At 59.6% G+C, this 22740-nt stretch overlaps 1 protein-coding gene across 2 annotated transcripts in view; it reads right to left on the bottom strand.

The window, feature by feature from the left end:
- ETS1 (ETS proto-oncogene 1, transcription factor) overlaps positions 1-22375 on the bottom strand; it is a 30913-nt gene extending 8538 nt beyond the window's left edge. Inside the window, exons 1-4 of one of the 2 annotated variants that reach the window (XM_088522041.1) lie at positions 22292-22375; positions 20302-20446; positions 2398-2517; positions 2119-2319 (exon numbers count right to left, since the gene is read on the bottom strand). In XM_088522041.1, the coding sequence (XP_088378167.1) occupies positions 2119-2319; positions 2398-2517; positions 20302-20446; positions 22292-22363 (538 nt within the window). In that variant the 5' untranslated portion in view covers positions 22364-22375. Of the gene's footprint in view, positions 1-2118; positions 2320-2397; positions 2518-11598; positions 11739-20301; positions 20447-22291 lie in introns of those variants that run through there. The other variant, XM_088522040.1, reaches the window with a different exon arrangement.
- Between the last annotated feature and the right edge of the window lie 365 nt (positions 22376-22740).

The raw sequence follows: 22740 nt of genomic DNA, 5'->3' as shown, positions 1-22740 counted from the left end.
CAAAGGGAAAAGGAAGCAAATGTCACGCAGGAACATGGCCCCGGCAAGGCTTTCAGAACACACATAGCCCCGAGCTCCCTAAAATCCCCCTCTCCAGCTGAAACTGGGACTTCTCAAGGCGCAGAAATGGGGTGAGCGCCTAATGCACGTGGGTTCCATCGGGGCTTCTAGTCTCAGGCACAGCAAACAAGTAAAAGAGGGGTGAAACAAGCAGAAAAACCCAAACAAACGGGCAAAACAAGAGAAAAAAGCCCTCGGCCCCTTTCTCAATCAGAGGCTCCAGGTGGTTTTGAAATATCCATTGCATAATTTCCTTGCTGCCTTTCATTTTTGCCGCCTTTCGTCCTCCTGACGATTGTTTGCCAAGGTCGCGGCACGGATGAGCTCACGCGAAGCTCAGGAGTTGTTTCCCCCTGAAAAAGGGGGGAAAAAAGCCCCTATTTTCAGGCCTTTTGCCTTACACCTGGCCAAGGCAGGGGACGGGGCGCCCTGGAACGCTTTGCTGCCCGGCGCCGCATGCCCGATGCTGCACGCATGCATGGCCAGCACCTACAGCTGCAGCCTCCCCATGGGCATGATTCACTAAGGAGGGGCGTGCAGCACATCCAGGAGTGGATTTTCCGCTTTTTCCGCTGTTTTTTTCCCCCCTCACCTGGGCCTGAATTTACCTTCCCAAGCAGCAGCCCCCGGGCTGGCTCCCGGCACAGTTTTTCCATCAGCACCTTCTCCCCATGGGCTGCAGCTGCTGCACGGGAGGGTTTATTTGCTTTGCAACGGGTAGCAAAAAAATAATAATTAAGAAAAAAAAAAAAAAAAAAAACCCACAGGCAACGCCGGGTCGTGTTTATTTCTGCTGAGGCTCCAGAGAAGCCAAGCAAAGATAACGCACGTTCGCTCGCAAGGAGCCTAATTTTGGCCCTCTCTCCTGGGGATTGCGGGGTGGAAAATCTGCTCTGACAAAAGGAGGGTTTGTGCAAGCAGGGACCTAAGGAGAAGGGCTGCGCTCTGCTCCCCACGGCCCCTGCCAAGTGACCACGGAGAAGGAGGGCGGCTTTTGGGGCCGCTTCCAGGCAAGCAGGGTGGTTATTTTGGGCAGAAATTTGGGGTAAAGAAATAATAATAATGCCCGTGCGTACCCAAACGCGTGCAGGGAAAAGTCTGCAGTTTTTCAAGCCGGAGAAGCCTGTGGGATGTGAGTCACTCGCTCGGGAAGAGCAGGTTAGCAGGGGACACTGAGGCCACGGCCTTTCCCCACGCGGCCTGGCGGGGTCCCAGTTACAGGTAAAGCCAAGACTTAGGCAAGAAGTGGCCAAAATCCCCAGGAAAACGAGAGGCGGAATGGAGATTTCTGATTTCCCAGGGCTCTGTCCACAGCGGGGAGACCAAGAAGTTCTGCTGCTTTCCTTATTTCTTGCTGCTGATACGAGCACTCAACCCAAACAACGCCGAGAGGAGAGGAACGGAGCAGAGAGCAGCAAAACAGCCCGGCGCGGAGCCTGGCGAGAGCCCTGTTTACCTTCTGCAAACCACAGGTACCAGTAAAATTAGTACTCGGTAATTAACATCCCTCCGTCAATGGGTTCCTGGAAGGCCTGGCTTTGCCCCCCCTGCTCCTTCCTGCCACCGAGGGAGGCCGGTGACAGGCGCGCGCGGCCACCGCAGCCACGCGAGGGACGTTCCCGGAAAGCAAAACAGCCCTGCACAAAACGCAGCTAGAAAGAGAGGCCGGATTTGCAAAAACGGAGGCCGAGCAGGGCCCGGCGGGGGTGGCAGCCCCTTCCCTAAACGTTCTTGCACCTTTGGAGGCCGGAACCGCGGAGAAGCTGGGTGGGATTTGGTTGATGCCGTCGTGCTGGAGGAAGCTGTAAAATTCACGGCGGGAGCTGAGGGAACCGGCAAAGAATGCTTTGGAAAATCCCGCCGTGGGTTTCCAGGCAGGCCAGGGCCCGGCATAACCACCCTTCCTCTTCCAACGAGCGCCAGGATTTGCCTTGCCCACCCGGGATAGCCATTGGAGTCCAGCTGGAAGGACGCCGTTGGCATCCGTCCCCACAGAGCCAACCAACCTCTTTGGACAGGCCCAAAAGCCACCGGAGCGATCCACGCATGAGTCCTCACCTTTCTGCAGGATCTCCAGGTGTTCCCAGAGGATGTCTCCCACAAAGTCGGGCGCCAGCTCCAGGAAGCACTCCTTGCCCAGGGCGCAGAGGGCCGCTCCGTTCATGCAGAACTTCTGGAAATCCACCCCTTTGAGGCTGAACTCGTTCACGGCCCACATCACCCAGTCGCGCACGTGCGTCTCCGTCCACTGCTGCGGATCTGCGCCACGAGAGCCGTTAGCGAGCGGGAAAACGCGGCGCCGAGGGAGCGCACGGGGCCGGCGGCTCCGAGCGTTACCTTTGGGGATCCCCAGGCGCTGCTGCTCCTTGGCGAAGCCGCTGAAGGTGGCCTTCAACGCCTGGGACATCATCTCCTTGCTGCTGGGCGTCAGCAGGGGCACGTCCGCGCACTCCATGTCTGCGAGAAGCGGGAGAGAAACGGGACCATGAGCTCAAAAGACACATCCTCAAGCGCAGAGTGGGATCCCCCTCCTATTAACTTGGAAACTCGGGAGTAGATTTGCTTAAACACAAGGGAAATAACCATATTCCTGGGAGAAGCCCATGCTGAGGGGCCACACGTGGTCTCCACAAGCCAACCATGGGCATGTTGACATGTTGGGGTATGGTGACAGTCATCCCAAAGAGCACCATGGACTTTGGGTCGTCCGTGACCCCGTCGCCTCCCAACTTCCCACCAAAGCAAGGGGAGAAGCATCATTTTAATGGAATCCCAGCAGCCCTGGAAAAGAAAAGGGGAAGTTCACGGCAGGACGAGGCCCGGCGAAGAAGGAGCGGCCAAAAAGCAGAAACCCATCCAAGGCGGGAGGCAAAACAAAGAGCTGGAAAATCCCACGTTGGGCCGGCGTTACATAACGCGGAGCGCCGCGATGGGGAGTGAGTCACCGGCCGGCGCTCGGCCGGCCCCGCGGGAGAGCCCGGGCCTTGGAGCCGGGCCTGCTCTCCGTCCCGCTCCCTTTCTTTCCCTTTCTTTTTCCCCTCGTGCAGTTGGAAGGGGGTGGATGCGGGCGACCCGCGCGTTTTGCAAGGCCGCCTTCCAAACGAAAACCCCCCTCCGCCTCAGCGAAGGTTTGGCTCTTCTCCGTGGATTTTTAAGCATTCCTGAAAAAAAAAAAAGAAAACAACGCGGCTTTCGTGGAGAAGGCAGAGCCCTTCCCAAACCCGCCGTTCCAATGGGAACGCTACGTCGCCCGTGGGAATCCGTGGGAGCCACCAAGATGTTGGCCAACACCGCGTTGAGTTTCGCAGCCAACGGCCAACCCATCCGCGGAGCAGGGAAAGCGGGAGAGGGCACGGAGAAAGGAGCAGACCCCCCCGGATAACGCCGGGAGAAAGTGGCTCCGTGCCCCTTTCCCTTCATCCTCACGTTACACTTTAACGCCGCGGTCGCGGGGACCACCCAGGGATCCCGGCTGCTCCGGCGGCAGCTCCGGGAAGAGGAGGCAGAGAGGGGCGAAACGCCGACGTTCCCACCCCGGCGCCGCACCGGAGCGCCGGCGAAAACCTCGGCGCAGGGACGAGCCCGGGAGGCCCCGCGGCCCGCGCACGCAGACACGTTTGCAAGGCGCTAAAAGAGGGTGGGCTCTATTTTTGCTAGTTAATGAAACCCCAAAGCGAAGCGAGCCGCTCGCTCGAGACACCCTGAGCACTCGCGGGCGCCTAATTTTAGCCGGCTGCTAAAATCGCGGCATAAAATTAACAGTGTTGCCAAAGCTGCACGGCCGGGGGGCCTCGCGACACCCCTGCAAACCTCCCCTCCGCGGCTCCAAACCCGGAGCGGGAGGAAACTCGGAGCATCTCCAAGGGATCCCGGGTTCAGGCACCGAGGAGCTTTTTCTCACGGAACGAGGAGGCCGCCGAGGCCCTTCCCACGCTCCGGAGCCGCCGGCACCTCGGAGGCTCCGCGGGCACCCCCGGGCAGCCCGGTGCCCCGCGCCGCAGCGGGGCCCGATAAGCCGGGCTGAGCCCCGCTTATTTAGGCAGGATTAGGCAAAAAATTTGCGTGCACTTTTGAACTGTTTTCCCAAGCCTTGCCTCTCACTCCCACGCAGGAAGCCGGAGCGGAGCCGGCCTGTTCCAATTAGGGCCGCGAGGGCAGCGCTGCTCGGGGGGGAGGAGGCGGCCGGGAAGAGCGGGATGCGCGTCGGGAACGCGGCGCCGGAGCAGAGCCGGCCGCGGCGCAGGTAGCGAGGGGGATTCGCCAGCGCTCGCCTCAAATAAACGCATCTCTGCCCTTCTTGGAGGAGAAAGAAAGGAAAAAATCACCCTTTTTTTTTCCCCTTCAAGCGGTGAAAAATAAATACTCGGAGATGAAAGCTGGGCTTCAAGAGAGGAAGCCGAAGGGCTGCAGCAAGCACAACAAAGCCGGCTTTCTTCCGGCGCTCGGCAGCTTTCTTATGGAGATGCGGCCCGGCGCGGGGGCAGCGCCGGAGAAAGGGCCCCCAGCGCCTTCCGCTGCCCGTGGAGAGCGGGATTTGGGAGCCGGGAGGCCCCTCGGCGCTTAGGGAGGCCCGGGAAGGCCGAGGAGCCGGGTGGGAGCCGGCTCCCTGGGGAGGAAGCGGGAACGCTGCCCGGAGCGGGATCCCGCTTCTCCTTCCGCCCTCGCGGCTCCGAGCGCCCCACGTCTGCACCCAGCAGCCTCCTGAAACTCCCCGGCGGAGGCCGCAGGACCAACCGGCCTCCCTTGAGGCCGAGGTAGCCATGGGATCAGGGCCTGAGCCCTTCCAAGGCTTCTAAGCACGGCCAGGCTCCGGTGATCCAAGGAGGAGCCAATGGTTGTCCCTGGAAGAAGGTGCCTAGCAGAAGGAGGTCAACATGTCCTGCCGGAATCCCGAGCGGCTCCGCTGCCCCGTTCCCAAAGGAAAGGGCCGAGGGCTGCTCCGTCCGTCGCCACGATAGGAACATTCCTTAGGAGGCCTCTGAGCGGCTGTCGCAAGCCCTGGAATTCCCCAGGCTTCGCTTGATCTCCAGCCCGAGTCCTTCCCAAACCCATCCCTCTGTGTCCTGGCACCCGCGCGGGCCCCGAGGCGCAAGCACGGCCACGTCACGGCGGCCACGTGGGCACCACGTGGCAGGACGCCGCCTCAGGGCCCTCGAGCCAGGGTGATGTTCAACTCCCAGACACCTCCCTACGCAGCCAAGTGACTCAACCGCGCTCAGCAGCTCCTCCTGCCTGGGGGCACCCCTAGCTCCACCAGACCCAGGTGGACCTAGTAGGAGAACCCACCCCTAGCTCCACCAGGCCTAGGTAGACCTAGTAGGAGAACCCACCCCAGGTCCAACAGACCTAGGTAGACGTAGTAGGAGAACCCACCCCTAGGTCCATCAGACCTAGGTAGACCTAGTAAGAGAACCCACCCCAGGTCCATCAGACCTAGGTAGACCTAGTAGGAGAACTCACCCCAGGTCCAACAGACCTAGGTAGATCTAACTGGTGCACCCACCCCTAAGTCCAACAGACCTACGTAGACCTAGCAAGTGAACCCACCCCTAGGTCCATCAGACCTAGATTGATCTAGTTGGTGGACCCATCCCCAGGTCCACCAGATTGAGGTGGACCCAGTAGATGGACTCACCCCTTGCTCCACCAGACCTACATAGATCTAGTAGCCAGACCCATCCCCAGGTCCACCAGACCTATGTAGATCTAGTAGCCAGACCCATCCCCAGGTCCATCAGACCTATGTAGACGTAGTGGGTGCACCCATCCCCAGGTCCATCACCCTGAGGTTGCCCCAGTAGATGGATTCACCCCTAGCTCCACCAGACCTACCAAGACCTAGTAGCTGGACCCATCTCCAGGCCCACCAGACCTAGGTAGACCTACTAGGTGCACCCATCCCCAGGCCCACCAGACATAGGTAGATCCAGTAGGTGCACCCATCCCCAGGTCTACCAGACCTGCATAGACCTAGTAGCTGCACCCATCCCCAGGCCCACCAGACCTGCATAGACCTAGTAGCTGCACCCATCCCCAGGTCCACCAGACCTACGTAGATCCAGTAGGTGCCCCCATCCCCAGGTCTACCAGACCTGCATAGACCTAATAGGTGTCCCTATCCCCAGGCCCACCAGACGTACATAGACCTAGTAGGTGTCCCCATCCCTAGGTCCACCAGACCTAGGTAGACCTAGTAGATGTCCCCATCCCCAGGTCCACCAGACCTAGGTAGATCCAGTAGGTGCACCCATCCTCAGGTCTACCAGACCTACATAGACCTAGTAGCTGCACCCATCCCCAGGCCCACCAGACCTACATGGACCTAGTAGGTGCCCCCATCCCCAGGTCCACCAGACCTAGGTAGATCCAGTAGGTGCACCCATCCTCAGGTCTAAAAGACCTACATAGACCTAGTAGCTGCACCCATCCCCAGGCCCACCAGACCTACATGGACCTAGTAGGTGCCCCCATCCCCAGGTCCACCAGACCTAGGTAGATCCAGTAGGTGCACCCATCCTCAGGTCTACCAGACCTACATAGACCTAGTAGCTGCACCCATCCCCAGGCCCACCAGACCTACATGGACCTAGTAGGTGCCCCCATCCCCAGGTCCACCAGACATAGGTAGATCCAGTAGCTGCACCCATCCCCAGGTCTGCCAGACCTACATAGACCTAGTAGCTGCACTCATCCCCAGGCCCACCAGACCTACATGGACCTAGTAGGTGCCCCCATCCCCAGGCCCACCAGACCTACATAGACCTAGTAGATGCCCCCATCCCCAGGTCTACCAGACCTACATAGACCTAGTAGCTGCACCCATCCCCAGGCCCACCAGACCTACATGGACCTAGTAGGTGCCCCCATCCCCAGGCCCACCAGACCTACATAGACCTAGTAGATGCCCCCATCCCCAGGTCTACCAGACCTACATAGACCTAGTAGCTGCACCCATCCCCAGGCCCACCAGACCTACATGGACCTAGTAGGTGCCCCCATCCCCAGGCCCACCAGACTTAGGTAGACCTACTAGGTGCCCCCAGCCTCAGGCCCACCAGACCTACATAGATTTAGTAGGTGTCCCCATCCCCAGGCCCACCAGACCTACATGGACCTAGTAGGTGCCCCCATCCCCAGGCCCACCAGACCTACATGGATCTAGTAGATGCCCCCATCCCCAGGCCCACCAGACCTAGGTAGACCTAGCGGTCTCATCTCCTCCCACCCGCGCCGCAGCGGCGACGCTCGACGCGAGGAGGAGGACGGGGAGCCGAAGGCCTCGCGAGGCCGCGGGAGCAGCCGCGTCCTTATCAGACCAGGCCTTCCGTGCAGCCGCGCGCGGAGATTAGCGTGTTTAGGTTGGGAATCAAACAAATAATTGCCCAGGCTCCTGCAAACAGAGCGGGGTGGGAGGTCAGCGCGGGGCTGGGAAATCTCAGCGCCGCTCGCTCCGACTCCGCGATATCGGAGCACGGAATCATCAGCGGAATCAGCGCCCCCCGCTCCGGCTTCTTGGAGATCTCCCCCGTGCCCAGGGAAAGGCCCCGTTGGGCATCAGGAAGGCGGGAGCGAGCCGGGAGCATCCGTCATCGGCAGCGTTCCGACTCCGGGATTATGTCACCTCCCGGCCGAAGCGGCTCCGCCGTGCCCGGCGCTGGGAAGCCGGAGCGCAGCCGGGGGGGAAGCGAGGCCGAGGCGCTCCGCGCGCGCCGCATCCGGAAGCTATTAAGGAATTACAGGCTCGCTGGCCCCGAGCCCTCCGCGGCAGAAGTGCCTGGGAGCAGATGGTGAAAGGGCTGATTGAATTCGGCTGCCGGGGCCAAGAGGCTACGAGGAGGAGCCGCGAGCGGAGCAGGGGGCGGCCGGGGGCTCCTCGGGACCCCGAGGCCTTCCCAGCGCCGCCGGGAATCCCGCCCGGAGCCCGGGAACGCCGCAGCGGGAAGGGGAGCAGCAAGACCGAGGGCCCAAACAGCAGCAGGAGCCGCCTCCGGCAGGGCTTTTTTCGGGAGCAATCTTTTCCGCGCCGGCTCCTTTTCCCTGGAATTCGCTCCGGCGGCTCCCGGGGCCCCGCTGAGTCAGGCGGCCGTGCCCTAGGGATGAGTAAGGCCGCACGGAAGGGCCCTGGAGCGGCGGCTCCGCTTCCCAACGGGCCCGGTTAGTCACCGGCGTCGCCGCGCGGACGGCGTTCCTCCCGAATCCGTTCATTTAGGATACACAGAGCTCCACGGATGCGGCTCCCAAGGAAAAGCAGGGATCCCACACCAACGTCCCAGCTCCAAGCCGGGAGCGGGCGCTCGGCCCGGACATGGAAACGAGGAGCAAAAGCGGGCGCACGGATGAGGTCTTTCGAGGCGAAACTTCGGAGCCAGCTTCCAATCTGGAGCTGCTTAAAGGGATGGAAAGCGGCGCCAGCGCCCAAGTCCCCGCGTCGCTCGGAGGGGGAAACAATTTCCGAAAAACGCGAGCTTTAGAAGGAAAAAAAAATGAAAAAAAACAAAAAACCAAAAAAAAAAAAACCCTTGCTGCTTTGCAGCCTGCAGAGCGTTGACCAAAGCGGGGCGGTTTTGCACGAACGCAGATAGGGGCCAGAAAAAAAAGAGCCACTTTTATGTGGGTCGCGAAGCCGCACGTCGATTATGGCGATAGATGCAGCTGATGGGGGGGAAAATCGATAAAAACGAAAGAAAAATCCCCCCTGCTGCTCCCCGGGGCCTGCTCCGGCTCCCGGCGCTTTCCCTGAGTCAGCACGGCGCATCCGGAGGGCTCGGAGCGCCGCTCCGGGAGGCCCGCGAGGAAAGGCAGCTCCGGCGTCACGCGCTCCGGAGGCCGGGAAAGGTCCCGCGCATCCTGCGGGAGAGCACGTGCGCCGGGAGCGAGGGCATTTTCCTCCCCGGGATGCGGGCGGCTCTGCGTTCCTTACTTGGGAAGCACCTCCGGGTTTTCCCAGCGGCTCCTCTCCGGATCGAGGGGTTTCGGGGACCCTTGGCAAGCGCCAAAGGCAGCGGCCGAGGCGCCCAAAACTCCCGTCCGAGCAGCAAGACGAGGAGAAGGGGCCGGGAAAAGGCCCCCCGAAGGCCGCCGCACCTGGGAACGCGGCGGGAGCTCGCGGCGGGATCAATAAATATTTATTGTTGGAGCAGCGGGATTTTGACGGGAGATGTAAGCATGGCGCGGCGCCAGCGCCGGCTCCGCAAGCCGGGGCGGCTTTGGGGCTTCGCTGCAGCTCCTCGGGATGTCGTAAACTCCGCGGAAAAGCGGGGAAAACATTTGGCATCCGCGGGCGAGACCCCGGTTTCCGTGGGGTGATCCTGCCTCTGCTCTGCCCCCCGGGCCTGTTCCCTGCGGAGCCGCGGGAGCATCAGCCGGCAGGGCCCGACGGAGCCACCCGGAATGGGTGGCTCTTCCCTTCCCAAACAAACCCGCACGATTGGAGCCGCTCCGTTCGGATGAGGGACCCCCAAGGCGACGTCGGGCGCCAATTCGGAGGCCAAGGGCTCGTTTCCCTCCTGCCTCCCGCATCCTTGGCCTCGTTGAGGCCGAGCGGGAAGCTGCCTCCCTGCTCCAGGTTGGGGATACCGGGATGTCCCGCGGCGGCCTCCGAGGGCAAAGCGGAGCGCGCCGTAATTACACGGAGGATTTAGAGGCCGCTCCGTGTCGCTACGCTGCAATTCCGCAGTCCCTACGCGGCTGGGATGCAGGGAAGGGGGCAGGAACGGCGCCTGGCTCCTCTTCCTTAGGAATACCGCCTGCTCCCTGCGGATCCCGGAGGCAGCACGTGGAGGAAGGACGCACGGAGCAACAACAAGCATCACGTTCGGGCAAGGCGGCACCCATCGGAGTCGCATCCGCTTCCCGGCTTTTCCAAGCTCCAGCCCCCCTGAGCAGCCAGGAGCTGCCAGGCCCAGCGTCCTCCGCCTCCCTGGGAACTGATGGGCCCCCATCCCGGCTGGATACCACAGTGATGGGCATTTTGTAAGTGGATGGCGAGGTAATGGCTCTTTTTCATCCAGCTTCTCACCTCCTCCGCAGGCAATCAGCGCGGAAAATGCCGGCGGAGGCTCCATTTATTAGACTCGCCCTCCCGTGGGCTGATGATTCATCCCGTAGATCCAGCCCGGAGCAGCGGCCCTGGGCCCCGCTGCTCCGGCAGGAGCAAACGATGCCGGATGCGGCCTGGCCCTCGGAGCCGCTTGGTTCTGCTTAAAGCAGCGGGGAAACTGAGTCACGGCCCTCGGAGCGGCCGGACGCGCCGCTCCGGGCGGGAAGACGATCCGGGCGCGGGGCGTTGCAGCTGCGATCCCCCCTTTCCCAGGGAAGCTCCGGTTTTTGGCTCAGCCCGGTGCTACAAGGCGGGAATCTGGGATCCCAGGGGCGAACCAGCAGCGCTCCGGCCTCTCACCTGGCTCCGGCTTTTCCTTCCCCCTCCTCCTCCTCCTTTCCCACGTTTTCCGGGTTATTTATAGGCCTTTTGGCCGCCAGCTGATTCCCCCACCTGGAAGCGGAGGGAGCTCCGGGCGGGAAACGCGGAGCAGGAGCGCGGCCGGAGGGAGGTTAAGCCGCCTAATTGACAGCGCTGACCTTTCTGGCTCGCGAGCACCAAAACAGGAGCCGCTCGCCACCTCCCCGCGTTCCCTGCCCTTCCCGACGGGGCTCCCGCTCCGCCGGAACGCGCGGCGCCCAAGGGGCTGCCATGGGATGCTCCCCTTGGCAGCGCGGGATGCTCCCATGGGAGCATCCAAGGCTGCTCCAGGGAATTGGGGGCTTCTCCCCGCGGCACCTGCAGGGCGCAAGCCCTGACACACACGTTCCCAAGGGTGCCGGGGCGCGGGAACGTGCGGGGAGCTGCATCCTCCGCATCCCGGGTGCGGGCGGGAGCAGCGGAGCCGTCACGGGCCGGAGCAGCGCCCGGGATGCAGCCGAAGCCAAGGGCGGACGGAGGCGGCGGATGGAGGCAGCGGATGGAGGCGGCGGACAGAGGCGGCGGACAGAGGCGGCGGACGGAGGCGGCGGACGGAGCCTCTCGGTGCCACTCGCGCCGTCCCCACGCGCCGGGACCGGCCGGGTCGTTGTCCCCCGTGGGGCTTTCCTGGAAACCCGGCCGCTGGCACCGACCTTCCCGCATCCAGCGGCGCTCGTCTCTTCCGGCTGCCGCCGCCGCTCATCCCAGGCGGGAAGGAGCGGCGGGATCGGCTTGACCCCTGCTCGCGGCTCCGGGAAAGGGAGCGTTGGGGGCCGCGGGCAGCAAAACAACGCGGAAATAACACGGAATAACGACCGCGACGGCGTTGGGGGGATCGGAAGGACGGGAAAGCGGCTGCTCCGGGTGGCTCGGGCCACCCACGGCAGCTCCGGGGGGACAGAGCCGTGGGCGGCGGCGCTGCTGAAGAGCAAAGAGGGGGGTTCAAACTCCGCAAAGTGCCCCCAAAGCGGCGCGGCGCTTCCCCCGCGGAACCGCGAGGGAAAAAGGATAAAAAAAGAAGAAAAAAAAACTTGGGAAAAGCACGGCGCCCGAGTCGGGAGCGGCGCGGGGGCTCTCACCGGCCGAGGGGAAGAGCTCGATGTCCACCTTCTCCGTCTTGATGATGGTGAGCGCGGGCTTGAGCTCCACGGCCGCCTTCATGGCTGCGGCCGTCGGCGGCGCGTCGGGGCGCCCGGCCGCGGCTGCCGCCCTCGCCGCCTTCCCCGCTCTCCTGCGCGCTGCCCCGGCCCCCTCTTCCTCCTCCTCCTCCTCCTCCTCCTCCGCGCTCCGCCTCGCCCGAGGGGAGGGACGCGGGGGCGGGACAAGACGGGGCCCCCGCCCCGGGGCGGCCCCGGCGCCCACGGGGACCCCCCGCGAGCCCCGAACGGCGCCGCGAGCCCCGCGGGGCCGTCGGGGGGCACCTCGTTCGCACCCCCCCCTCGTTCCCCGGCGGCATCGGGCCCCCGAGACGGGGCTCGCGCGTAAAACGGCTTCTCCGAGAGCCGGGTGGCGACCGCAAACGGCAGCGCAGGAGGGAGGTTATGAGTCACGGGCGGCAATTTACCGGTACGGGTGTTAAAACCCGCATGAAGGAAAAAAAAATAATAAAATACAATCAAAAACAAACGGGTTATTAGCAAAGCGGGCGCCCGCGTCCAGCTCCCGCTCCGGAGGCTCCCGCGCGGATGCCGAGCGCCAGGCCGCCCCGCCAGCCGCTTCCCGCTTTGCAGCCTCCCGGAAAATCTTTCCGCTCGGGCATCCAAGTCTCGCCCTCCTTTTGGTTCCCGCTTTTTTTTCCATGCGCTCCCACCCGGCAGCGTTGGCGTCCCTCGAGGATGCCCCGTTTAGAGAGCACCCGGATGCGCCGTTTAGGGAGCACCCGTGGCCCCAGCAGGGCCCTTTTCCAGCCCCAAAACGCGGCCACCTCCGGGGCGAAAGGAAATGAGGAGCCCCGGATCCCATTAAAACCGCAGGGAGGGGATTTACGGCGCTGCGTAATTAGCCAAACCGGAGCCTTCCCCCCCAAAACCGCCGCGGGAGCTTTAACGGCCTCGGTTTGATGCTTTGTCCGGCGAGCGGTGTCCAGAGGGCAGAAAACGGGGAGCAAAGGGGGAAAGCGGCGCGCAATTCCAGGGATAACGCGGAGACATGAAAGGATTTCGCGTCGGGAAGCGCAGGGAGGGGGCCCTGGGCGTGGGAGGAAAGAGCCAGCGGCTGCCGCGACCCTTCCCCGGGGAGAGACTTTTCCTGGAATTTAAAACTGCGGGAGCGAGTCCTTCCAAGCCGGGAAGCGCCGGAGGGAGCTGGTTGCGTTGGGAAGAGGCGACCGGGTTGCTCATCCTGGCGACGAAGGCCTCTGCTTTGGGCACGAGGACAACGTCAGCCTCGGTCACCCTGTCCGCGATGGCCAAGAAATCCATGGAATGAGGGGAGCTGGGCGAGAACGGCCGGAATTCGTCACCCTTAAAAACCAAGGAGTCTCCCCGGTCGGGATGCGCCTTTCCGAGCGCAAAACCCTGGAAAGCTGCTGGCTCGCGATTGTCCGGAGCGGAGAGGCGGGGGGAATGTTCCGCCCTCCGCGTGTTTGGGTTTTTCGGGGTGGTTTCCTTGGCCCGCGCTCCTGGCTCGCCAACAATACGCGGCTTGTTCGGCCCCGGCGCCCTTCAATGGAGCTGTCTAAAATTATAAGCGGGCAGCCCCTGGGCCCGGGGAGATCACAGGCCACATGCCGGGGCCGCACAAAGCGCCCGCTATTTCCCCACAATTAGCCCGCCTAAAAGGACATCTATCCGGGTGCATTAGAGCCACCACGTGCCTCCCAGCCGGGCCATTGTAAAGCTAATTAAATAACACGCCTCTCTCCCCATGAGGGTCTCCTGATGAGGTCGCCCAAAAGTCCCAAATCCTCCCCGGGCCAAGGGACAGCTGGAATGAGCAGCACCCGGCACCGTCGCTGCTCCTTTCCCCCTCTTTTTGTTCCAGTTATCCCCTGTTATCCCAGTTATCCCGAGCGGAGAGCCGGGGGTACAAGGGGTTCAGCACACGCGGGTTCGCTCCTCCCGCCACTGCAGCAAATTTGTGCAAATAGCTGTTTTTTTTTTCTTCTTTTTGTCTCTTTTCCCTGCTTTGTTAGTAGTTGGAGGGAAAGAGGATGTGTAAATATTTTTTCTAAATACACTCCGTGCTGATGCAAACCTTTTTTTTTTTTGCTTTTATACGCGCTCTTCTCAGTGGGCTAAAGCAGCGCAAAGAAAATAAAAGCGGGGAAAATCATGTGTCACTCGGCCCGAAAAGTTTCTGCTTTTGCACTTTTACGCGGGGAAGGAAATTGCAAAAAGAAAGAAAAAGTCAATCACAGGGAATCCTGGAAGAAGCAGGATTTGCACCCAGGTTGGCCGCTCCGCAGGGAGGTTTCGGGATGGCTCTTGGATGCTCCGCGGCAGCTCGAGCTCCGTCCGTTTAATGCATTGAAACATTCCTAGTGTGTTATTCCTGGGCAAAGCCGAGGAAATCCATTGGGAAGATGGTCCGTGGCTGGAGCAGCTCCTCGAACCCGAGGAAAGCGGCGGGACGAGGAAGAAACTCCTCACCTGGCGCTGCCGAAACCAGGCGGCCTCCGCGCTCCGGCGACGCCCGCGTTTTCCAAGGAGTTCCAGGGAAATATCAGGCCAAAATATCCCGGAACGATGCTACGGGACTTGCCCGAAGGCCTCCGAGGGGCTGGCGCGAGCCCCAGAGCCGGCTGGGACGGGCCCTAAGTTACAGCGTGTGGCTTGGAGCTGCTTTCCGAGCGCTCCGTTCATCTCGGACCTACAAAAACAGGGCACGAGGTGGAAAACGAGAAGATTTCTCGCGTGATCCGACTGCCTCACCCGGCGAGCGCCCTTTTCCCAAAGCGCCGGGAACGGCTCCGCGAGCCACTTGATTAATAAGAGCCCAGGGGGGGAAAACCGTTTATATAACCTCCTCTTCTCTAAACTTCCTAAGTGCCTCAGAAAGTGGCTGCCCTGGAAACCCGAACTGGAAACGCAAAATATTATCTCTTCCATGTATAAACACGCGCGGCGCTAATGAAGTGAGGAGCGCGGTGCCCGCGGCGGCCGTGGGAGAGCCCCGGGACAGGGGCTGCCCGAGGGCACGAGCCGCACGGGGCAACTTCACCCTTTTCCCGTCCTCTCCGACCGAGCCGCTCCGAGGAACGAGGAGAGACCCGGATGCGTTGGGAAGCTGGGGGGGAGTATCCTGCGGGAGACTCCGATGGGTTTCTCCGTTTTCTCTGCACGTTGGCACTTCCCACGGAGATTTGCTTTCGCGGGAGCGGAGCCAGGAGCAGAAAGCGCTGAGGTTTGGCTGCGAGTGTTTGCCTTTTGCTTTGACAAAATATTGATTTCTGCAGAGCAACCCGGCGCTTTGGGCAATGAGAGAAGGGGGGAGAAGAAGCCAAAAAAGCAGCGTTTTGTCAAAAAAAGGGGACCGAGCTGGCACCCAACCTGGACCTCCGGAGTCATCTCCGGTTTCCGGGAGAGCATCCATGCCCTGATGGGAGTTTGCATGTGGATAGGGATAACTGTTAGACCCAGTAGCTGCAGCCAGGTCTCCTAAATCCCCTGTTCTGACCCCGGAGAATCCTCCCTCCATAAAAAGCCCATGGATGCTGGGATCACCCCTCCGCAGGGTTGCCCCGTGCTCCGGGAGAGGAGGATGTTCCATGAGAGGAAGAGCTCCAGGAGCTCGGTGAGATCTGGGCAAGGTGAGGAGCTTCGCAGGCACAAAACGTCCCCATTCCCAAGGGCTGGGATCCCTGGGATCCTGGATCCATCCCATTGCTGTTCCGTTGGAGCAACGGAGCCCTTCCTGGGAAAAGGCACCGGGCGCGGGTGCCGCAGGAAAACCGGAGCCTCCCGAGGCCGCTGCCCGCTGCTCCGCACGTTTTCCAGCCCGGAGCGATGCAAACAGCCCCGATAAGGCCCCGATAAGGGATCCGAGCTCCCGCAGCGCCTTCGCCCCGGCTCTATCTCCCGGCATTCCCGAGATAGCGGCTATCCGGGCATCTGCCGCCTGCTCCGGGGATGGCGCGAGGGCCGCCTTTCACCGCAGGGCCACTTTTCCTTGGCTATCCAGGGCTCTGGATGGGCTTTCCTTATCCTCGTGCTGCCACAGCGGTGTCCGAAGCAGCCCGGTGCAGCCAGGAGCATCCGGGATGCAGAGGGAAGGAGCGGCACGTGCACCAGAGCCACGTTTGCAAGCACGGCCCGTTCCCGGCGTTCCTTCGCGGTCCCGAACCGGGATGCTGAAACGCGGTCCGGAAACGGGGCGCTCCGGGTGCGGAGCATCCGCTCGCGGGATGCGCTCGGAGCCAGGGGGGCTCCCGGGCCAGCTGGGGGGACACCCAATGGTCAGTGCCATGGACACAAGGGACCTGCCGCATCCCTTGCAGCAGCACTAAAGATTCCCGCCGGGAAGAGCCGGAAGAATTCCCACCCCAAGGACAATTCCATAAGGGCGCTCGGAAACCACCGGGAAAACACAGAAAAAGGCTCCGCTAACTCCTCGAAATTCCCAGGCAGGGAGCCGGGAAAACGGGCTCCGGCTCCGCGTTGGCAGCCCCAGGGTTAACCGCGGAGGCGCCCCGCGCCGCGCCGATTCCTGGCTTATTTCAGCAGGGGGAAGTGTGGCCCGGCCTGATTAGCCCAATGGTTTCCTCTTTTCCCATAACCTCCAGACCCCCGTGGCCCGAGTGTTTACTTTCTGAAATAAAAAATCTGCTGGTGTTTTTCTTTTTTCTTTTTTTTTTTTTTGCGGGACGTGTGTATTTTGGGAGGCTCCGGGGGGGGACGCGATTGGATCGGGAGGCCGCGCGCGCCTCCCTCCGCGCTCCCACCCCTCACCCTCCGCTCGCTCCAGCTGCAGCCGCTTCTGGCTCCGCCGGGAGAGCCCAGAAGGGCCTTAATGAGAGAGTTCGGCCTCCTGCCTCCGCAGCTATAAACACAGGGAACATCTGGAGGCCGGCAGAGGTGCTGCCAGGAGCGCAGGGAACGCGCCGCGTTCCCAGCTCCCAGCCCCCCGGATGCCTCTTCCCGGCGGGAATGCGAGGGGAGGAGGCGCTTGGGTGCCACAGAGCGCTTGGAGAGGCCCTGCAGCCGGCGCTTGTGGCCTCCTCCTGCGGGGATATCCAGGGGGAGACGCATCCCTCCGGAGGGATCCATCCGTGCGCCCCGGCACGTCCCGCGCGGCCGCAGGGTGACCAGGTCTCCTAGGGCGGCCCTCACCTGCTCCGCTCCCCGGCGCAACGAGGAGGGTGACCCCATCCCTGCGTGTGTCCCTTCCCCTGGCTCCGCATCCTCCCTCGTTCCCGGAGGAGGGAGAGGCGGGAGCGGCGGCTCCGGGCGCCCGTTCGTCCCCCTGCGGAGGCCGCGGCGCTGGGGGCGGGCGGGCCGGCGCGGAGGAGGCTGAGAAAAGGAAGGAGGCTGCAGTTAAAAATAGGATAAAAGGACATGAAAAAATGCGGATTTTTCCCCCCCCTCCGCTTAAGCTCCGCTTGGAAAATGTGCTGCAGCTGGAGAAGCCATCGGGCTGAGCCCGGCCGGCTCTCGCCTTCCCCCCCGCAAACCCCCGCGGCTCCGAGCGTGGGCCTGGACGAGGGCCCGGAAAAACGCTCGCAGAAAGAGCTCGTCCTCCCGGGAAGTCCGCGCGGGAGCAGGAGCAACGTGGGGAAGAGCGGGGCGGCCTCCGGCCAAAATCCGCAGTTGGGGGAGATGCCCACGGGGCTGGATGCAGCTTTGCTGCCCTAGGGACGCGCCGTGGCCGTGGGATGAGGGTGGCACCGAGCAAACGTGGCCAAGTGGCCACATCCCCCTGCGGCATCTGGCCCGGAATGGGCAGCTTCAGGTGATGCCTTTTATCCATCCTGGAAGTCCACCTGGAATCGGCTCCCGCAGTGATGCGGAATCCAGCACCCCCAGCACCGCTTTGCTCCTCTGGGAAAAGCTCCCACCTCGGGAAAAGCTTCCATCCCCATTCCTGCCATGCAGCTCATCCCGTTTTCCGCGGCGGGCGCGGGATGGCTCCCGCAAGCGCTCCCGGGAAGGCTGGGAGCATCTTCAGGCCAAACGTGCTAATGCAGCCCAGCAACACGCACAGAAACGTCTTCCGCTGCGCTCCTTCCATCCTCCTCTTGCCATTAAAAACAGCTTTATCTCCCCTATCGCTACGGAAAATAAGCGGCTTCGGATGGAAAGGGCTGTCAAAATCACCTTGGCTCCAAAAGGCGGCGCAGCAAGGCCTGTGTCGGTGCCAAAATTGCAATATTGCTGTCAAATCTTTCTCTCCGCTTCGTTTTTGTGCGTAACCTTCTTGCTACCAACTGAACGAGGGACTTGTGGCATCTGCCACCCTGCCTAAGACGCCTGGGGACAGGAGGACACGGTCTGCTCTGCCCCAGGGCCTTGGTTCTGGCCAGGAGCGGACAGTGGACAACAAGGTTCTTATCTCTTATCTTAAGAGAGCCACTTGTGGCTGTAGCTGGTTGCAATTTCTGGGCCCATGTGGCCACGTTTCCCTGGGGATCAGGCTTGTTACCCTCTCACAGAGCCCTGGATAACCGGTGTTGGCATGGAAAGATCTCAGATCTCAGGATACTTTGACCCAAGGGACCAAAAAGTCAATAAAAATCTCTTCCTACCCAAACCTGATCATGATTACGACCAAGCTAGGTCCAAGCCAGGCTTTCCTTATCCATATCATGGAATAATCTTATCTCCTTCAAGCACAGTGCAAACAAACTCAGCCGAGCTTCAAAGGCAACACGTCTTCTCTAACTGCAAGCAACTCTACAAGTTTTAGGAGTGCTGTGGGTTTCTATTGCGAGAGGATATGTTCACACTTGCATTTTTCCTTGCTGACTGGCTTCTCTTACCAACCCCAAGCCCATGAAAACCAAAATAGCCTCCAGCACATCAGAAGAATAGATGACAAATGAATGGCCCTAATGTGCACTGCAGCACAAAGGAGAAATGAAAGAACGTTCCTAGCGGTATATACAAATGAGAGTTTCCTCTCATTTAAAATTAGAAAAGGCTCTAGACTGAAGAAAAGAAGAAAATCAGAGAAAGAGTAACGTGCACTGCAACCGGAGGAAGCGAAAAGCAATTCTTAGGTACTGAAAGAGACTTAGAGGCCTGTCTTAGCAGGAGCCACGTCCTGAAAGTTTGATCTAAACCTGTTGAAGTCAACGGCAGTTTTGTTTTACAGGCTCTACCGAGGGCTGAAGCAGCCAGCAAGAGATTTCACAGAGCCAGCATGGGGTAATGAAGATCTGGGTTGTAGATATGTAGGTCTCTGGAGAGAGCACTTTCACAGAAAAGGGGAGAGGGTAGGGAAAAATGCAAAGAGAACTTTCCAGGCACAGATTTGCAAAATGTTTGAGTAAATCCAAATGCTGCAAGGGCAGATTTCATCAGAGCCCAGTTGACATCATGCTGAGAGAGGTCACCCACAGGAGTTGAGCAAATAGCTGAAATAAGAACGGCTGGGAATAGACATCAGAGCTTGTGCTCCAACCACAGGCACAGCTCTCTGTGTCCATCTCTGGCTAACATGCAAGCGCTCACCAAAGGAAAAAAAAAAGTCTGAAATGCCTGAATATTTGCCAAGGAGAGATTTCAAACTGCACATTTTGACCGCAATAGTCACTGCTTCTGCTGAACTCTTCAGCTGCAAAGAGTCTCTAAACATCAGGGCTTTTCCCCTCCCTAGGGGCCGATGTGCAGGACTAACGAGCCGGGAACAAGTCACAGAAGACCAGCACATGCCCTGCAAAAGCTTACGTGGGATTTAAGTGCTTCACGATAGGCTTATGTGGGACTTAAGCGAAACATAAACTTCATATTGGCCCTTTGCAAAGGTCACATTCATGCAACTTGAGCTCTTCCCCTCAGTTAGAGAGCTGGCCTGTGCCATGGTGCACCTCTGAGAAACAGATGGGGATCTGGGCCCAGGAGGGACATCATCCCAAAGCCACCACCAAGCACAGACCTTCCTGCTGTGAAACCTCCAAACCAGAAGGGTCTGTGACCGTTGCACACTCCATGGTGGAAACGGAGCTTGCACCAAGGTGCAAAGCTCTTTGCTAAAGCCCAGGCTCTGGGTCACCCTTCCCTGCGAGCACCAGCACCAGCTGCCCGCGCGGGGCCCTGCACTGACTCAGCTGGTTATACAACAGCAGCCCAAACTGCAAGTTCAGCTTCAAGATTCACGGGCTGAAACAACGCGCGGGACAAGAATTAGTCACTGGCCATTTTGAAACGACTTGCAAAATATGAGACTTCATCCACGCAGAGCGAGCGAATTGCCGTAACCGTAGTGCACGTTGCGGCCCCGTGAGCCCGCAGGACCCACACGTGGCTCCCGTTGGGGAGCAAGAGAAGAGAGCTGAGCTACAAGACGCAGAGTTAGAGCATTTAAAACCCAGAAATAAAACTCAGGAGCCCCCACGCTGCCTTTCAAAGCGACCTGCAAGGAGCCAGTGCAGCCAAAGGCTGGGCTAATGTTATTAGGAAGGCTAGAAACACCGAGGATGCAACCAGCTGGCGGGCAGATCTGGTTGCTCCTGCAGCCGCGACGCTCTCCGAGCCCCCTCACGGCCCCACGGAGAAGCCCTGTAGCCAGGAATGCGGTTCCTCTTCCATCAGGGAAGCAGATATAGCCCCGAGCAGGACTTGCCGGAGCTTCTCTTGTTGCTTGAGGGCACCTCCACCATGCAAGGGGAGCCGCTCAGGTCCTACCTGTGCCGTAGTGCTCCAGGCCCGTGGGCACCTCCTGCATGGCGGCCTCGTCCCAGCCGGGGTAGCACGTCCGCTGCTGGTAGCAGGCGGCCTGGAAGCCGCAGCTCATCCAGGGATCTTCGTAGGAGCCGCCGGCGCCTTGTCTCTGCGTGCAGGGGTGAGAGGAGAACATCAGCGTGGGCCACCGAAAATCACCCAAATCACCCCCCAAAAAAGGGTGTTTTTACCCATTCAATGGCAAAACAGAAAGAAGACGGAGTTGTCATTGCGGTTTCCAAAGGGAACGCGAGCCGCGGGGATGGGAAACCCCAGGAGGACGCGGGCGCCTCTGGGAAGGCTGAGGAGAAGCCTCCGCTTCACCCATCACCTCATGGATGGCGGGAAGCCCCAGGGGCCGTGGCTTGGCCCAGGCTGGGACACGGTGGCTCCTTGGGGACGCGGGGCTCCGGCCAGACCGCCGAGCGCCAGCAGAGGGAGGAAGGAGCCCGCGGCTCCGCTCGGCTCCGCTCCTATCCCGTCCCATCCCGGCATGGTGGCCCAAGTCCTCGGCCACATCCCTGAGAGGAGGCCACGTGTAGCGACTTTTGGGTCCCCTAGACCCCTGGGGCACTCAGGCCCAGCTGCTCTTTGGAAGAAGCCGGTTTCCTCACAGCAGCTCCGACTTGGAGGGCTATGAGGGTCGGCTCCACACGCGGCTCCTCAGATACCGGGGGAGCCCCAGGCACCCTCGAAAGCCACCACGGGGACAGGAGGGCACCTTGGGGAGCGGGTCCCCTCGGGGTGACACAGTGTGGGGCGGACACAGTCCCTTGGGGCCAGCACGGGGACAAGGGGGACGAGGCCTCTCCCCGCTCAGGCCCAGGCTGCTCCCTGAGGTGAAGCAGCACCCAGTAAGCGCTGCTGCTTTTCCACATGTTCCTGCACATAAACTGTCCTTATTTAACAATATAACCTTCACATAAGTGCATATTGTATAAAAAATGCCATGCCATTTTATATATCGCCTCTATGGTGGTTACAAAAGTGCATACAACACACGTTTATATATTAAATGTGTGGAAATGCATATCAGGTTAATGCGTGACACGCATATGCGGCGTGTATTACATGCATAACAAAAAAGACAACCTATTTTTGTAAGAATCATCAATCTATATGCACACATTTTATTAGATATAAAAATATGTGTGTGACACTATATTTAAATAATCCCAGGATATCATTTTCATTCTATTCCTATATATATAAAATACACATTAAAATACGCATTGTTTTATATATATATACACAGACACACACACAATCTGTTATACATATTTTTATATATACACTATATATTTTATACATGTGTGTATATGTAAGAAATGCAAGTGTAAACTATATATATAAAATAAATATTTTGGTTGTTTTATATGTAAGGTATATCTGTGTGTGTGTTTTCACACATATAAATCCAGAATATTACTTTTCCCTCAGTTCATATCATTTTTTTTTCCAGGGAAAAATAATTGCTCTCCATTTCCAACTAACCCTTCATGTGCCAGCCCGTGCTTGGCCCTGCTTAAAGGAGCGATATCAGGCCCCAGGAGAGAGTTTTGGGGATGAAAATGGCCTTTTCTCCCTAATTCGGTGGAAATTTTGCTTTGCAGCAAGTCTTCTGCCTCGCCTAATGCTTCACCTCACCCGGAACCTGAGCCAGTGCTTCTGTGCACAAACAACGCCCACGCATTTGTCTAAATAACAACTATTATATTCATCTAAACAACATATATTTGTCTAGATAGCATAACAATTTGTCTAAATATCTTGTCTAATAATACTCAATGCAATATGTCTAAATAACAGCCCAGATGGATAACGCCTGTCTAAATAACACACATTTCTATATAAGACACTATGAGAAAGCAGGCGACTGCTACAACCCGCGGCATTAAGAGCAGCCACCGAGACCCTCATTGGGATTAAAAAACTAACCCAGTTTCTCTCTTACCATCATTCCAGGGCGAGCCAGCGGGTACGGGGCCGGACTGCCGATGGTTGTGTCCATGTAGTAGCTCATCATCCCCGAGGCGCCTGCAGAAAGGGAAGCGGACGTTGGGTGTCCCGCTGGCATGACACAGAAGTTGACGCTGTCAACTCAACCCACCTCCTCACCTCTGCTTTGCCGCGGCCAAAAAAAGGTGGGATTAGACTATTGTCTAAACGGGAGAGGTTAAGTGAAAAAAAATCTGCATTAAACGCGGATTTTGGGACTGTGTGTGTATTAACAACACAAACTTGATGGTGTAAACTGTGATGGGAGCCTGAGCACGGTGAATGAATTATCAGCTGGAAGCTGATGGAGCTACTCAGAGGATAGATGAGATCATGTTTCCTTTGCCGTAGGACTGCTGAGAAATTGTTTCCTTTTTTTTTTTTTGACAAATACGAATCAAAAAC

Source organism: Tinamus guttatus, unplaced genomic scaffold, assembly GCF_059628265.1.
Source record: "Tinamus guttatus ecotype Peru unplaced genomic scaffold, ASM5962826v1 Tinamus_guttatus_pri_ptg000143l, whole genome shotgun sequence".
In the NCBI taxonomy this organism is placed as follows: domain Eukaryota; kingdom Metazoa; phylum Chordata; class Aves; order Tinamiformes; family Tinamidae; genus Tinamus; species Tinamus guttatus.
The sequence above is the reverse complement of the archived record's forward strand: the minus strand, read 5'-3'. Positions and strand labels throughout refer to the sequence as shown.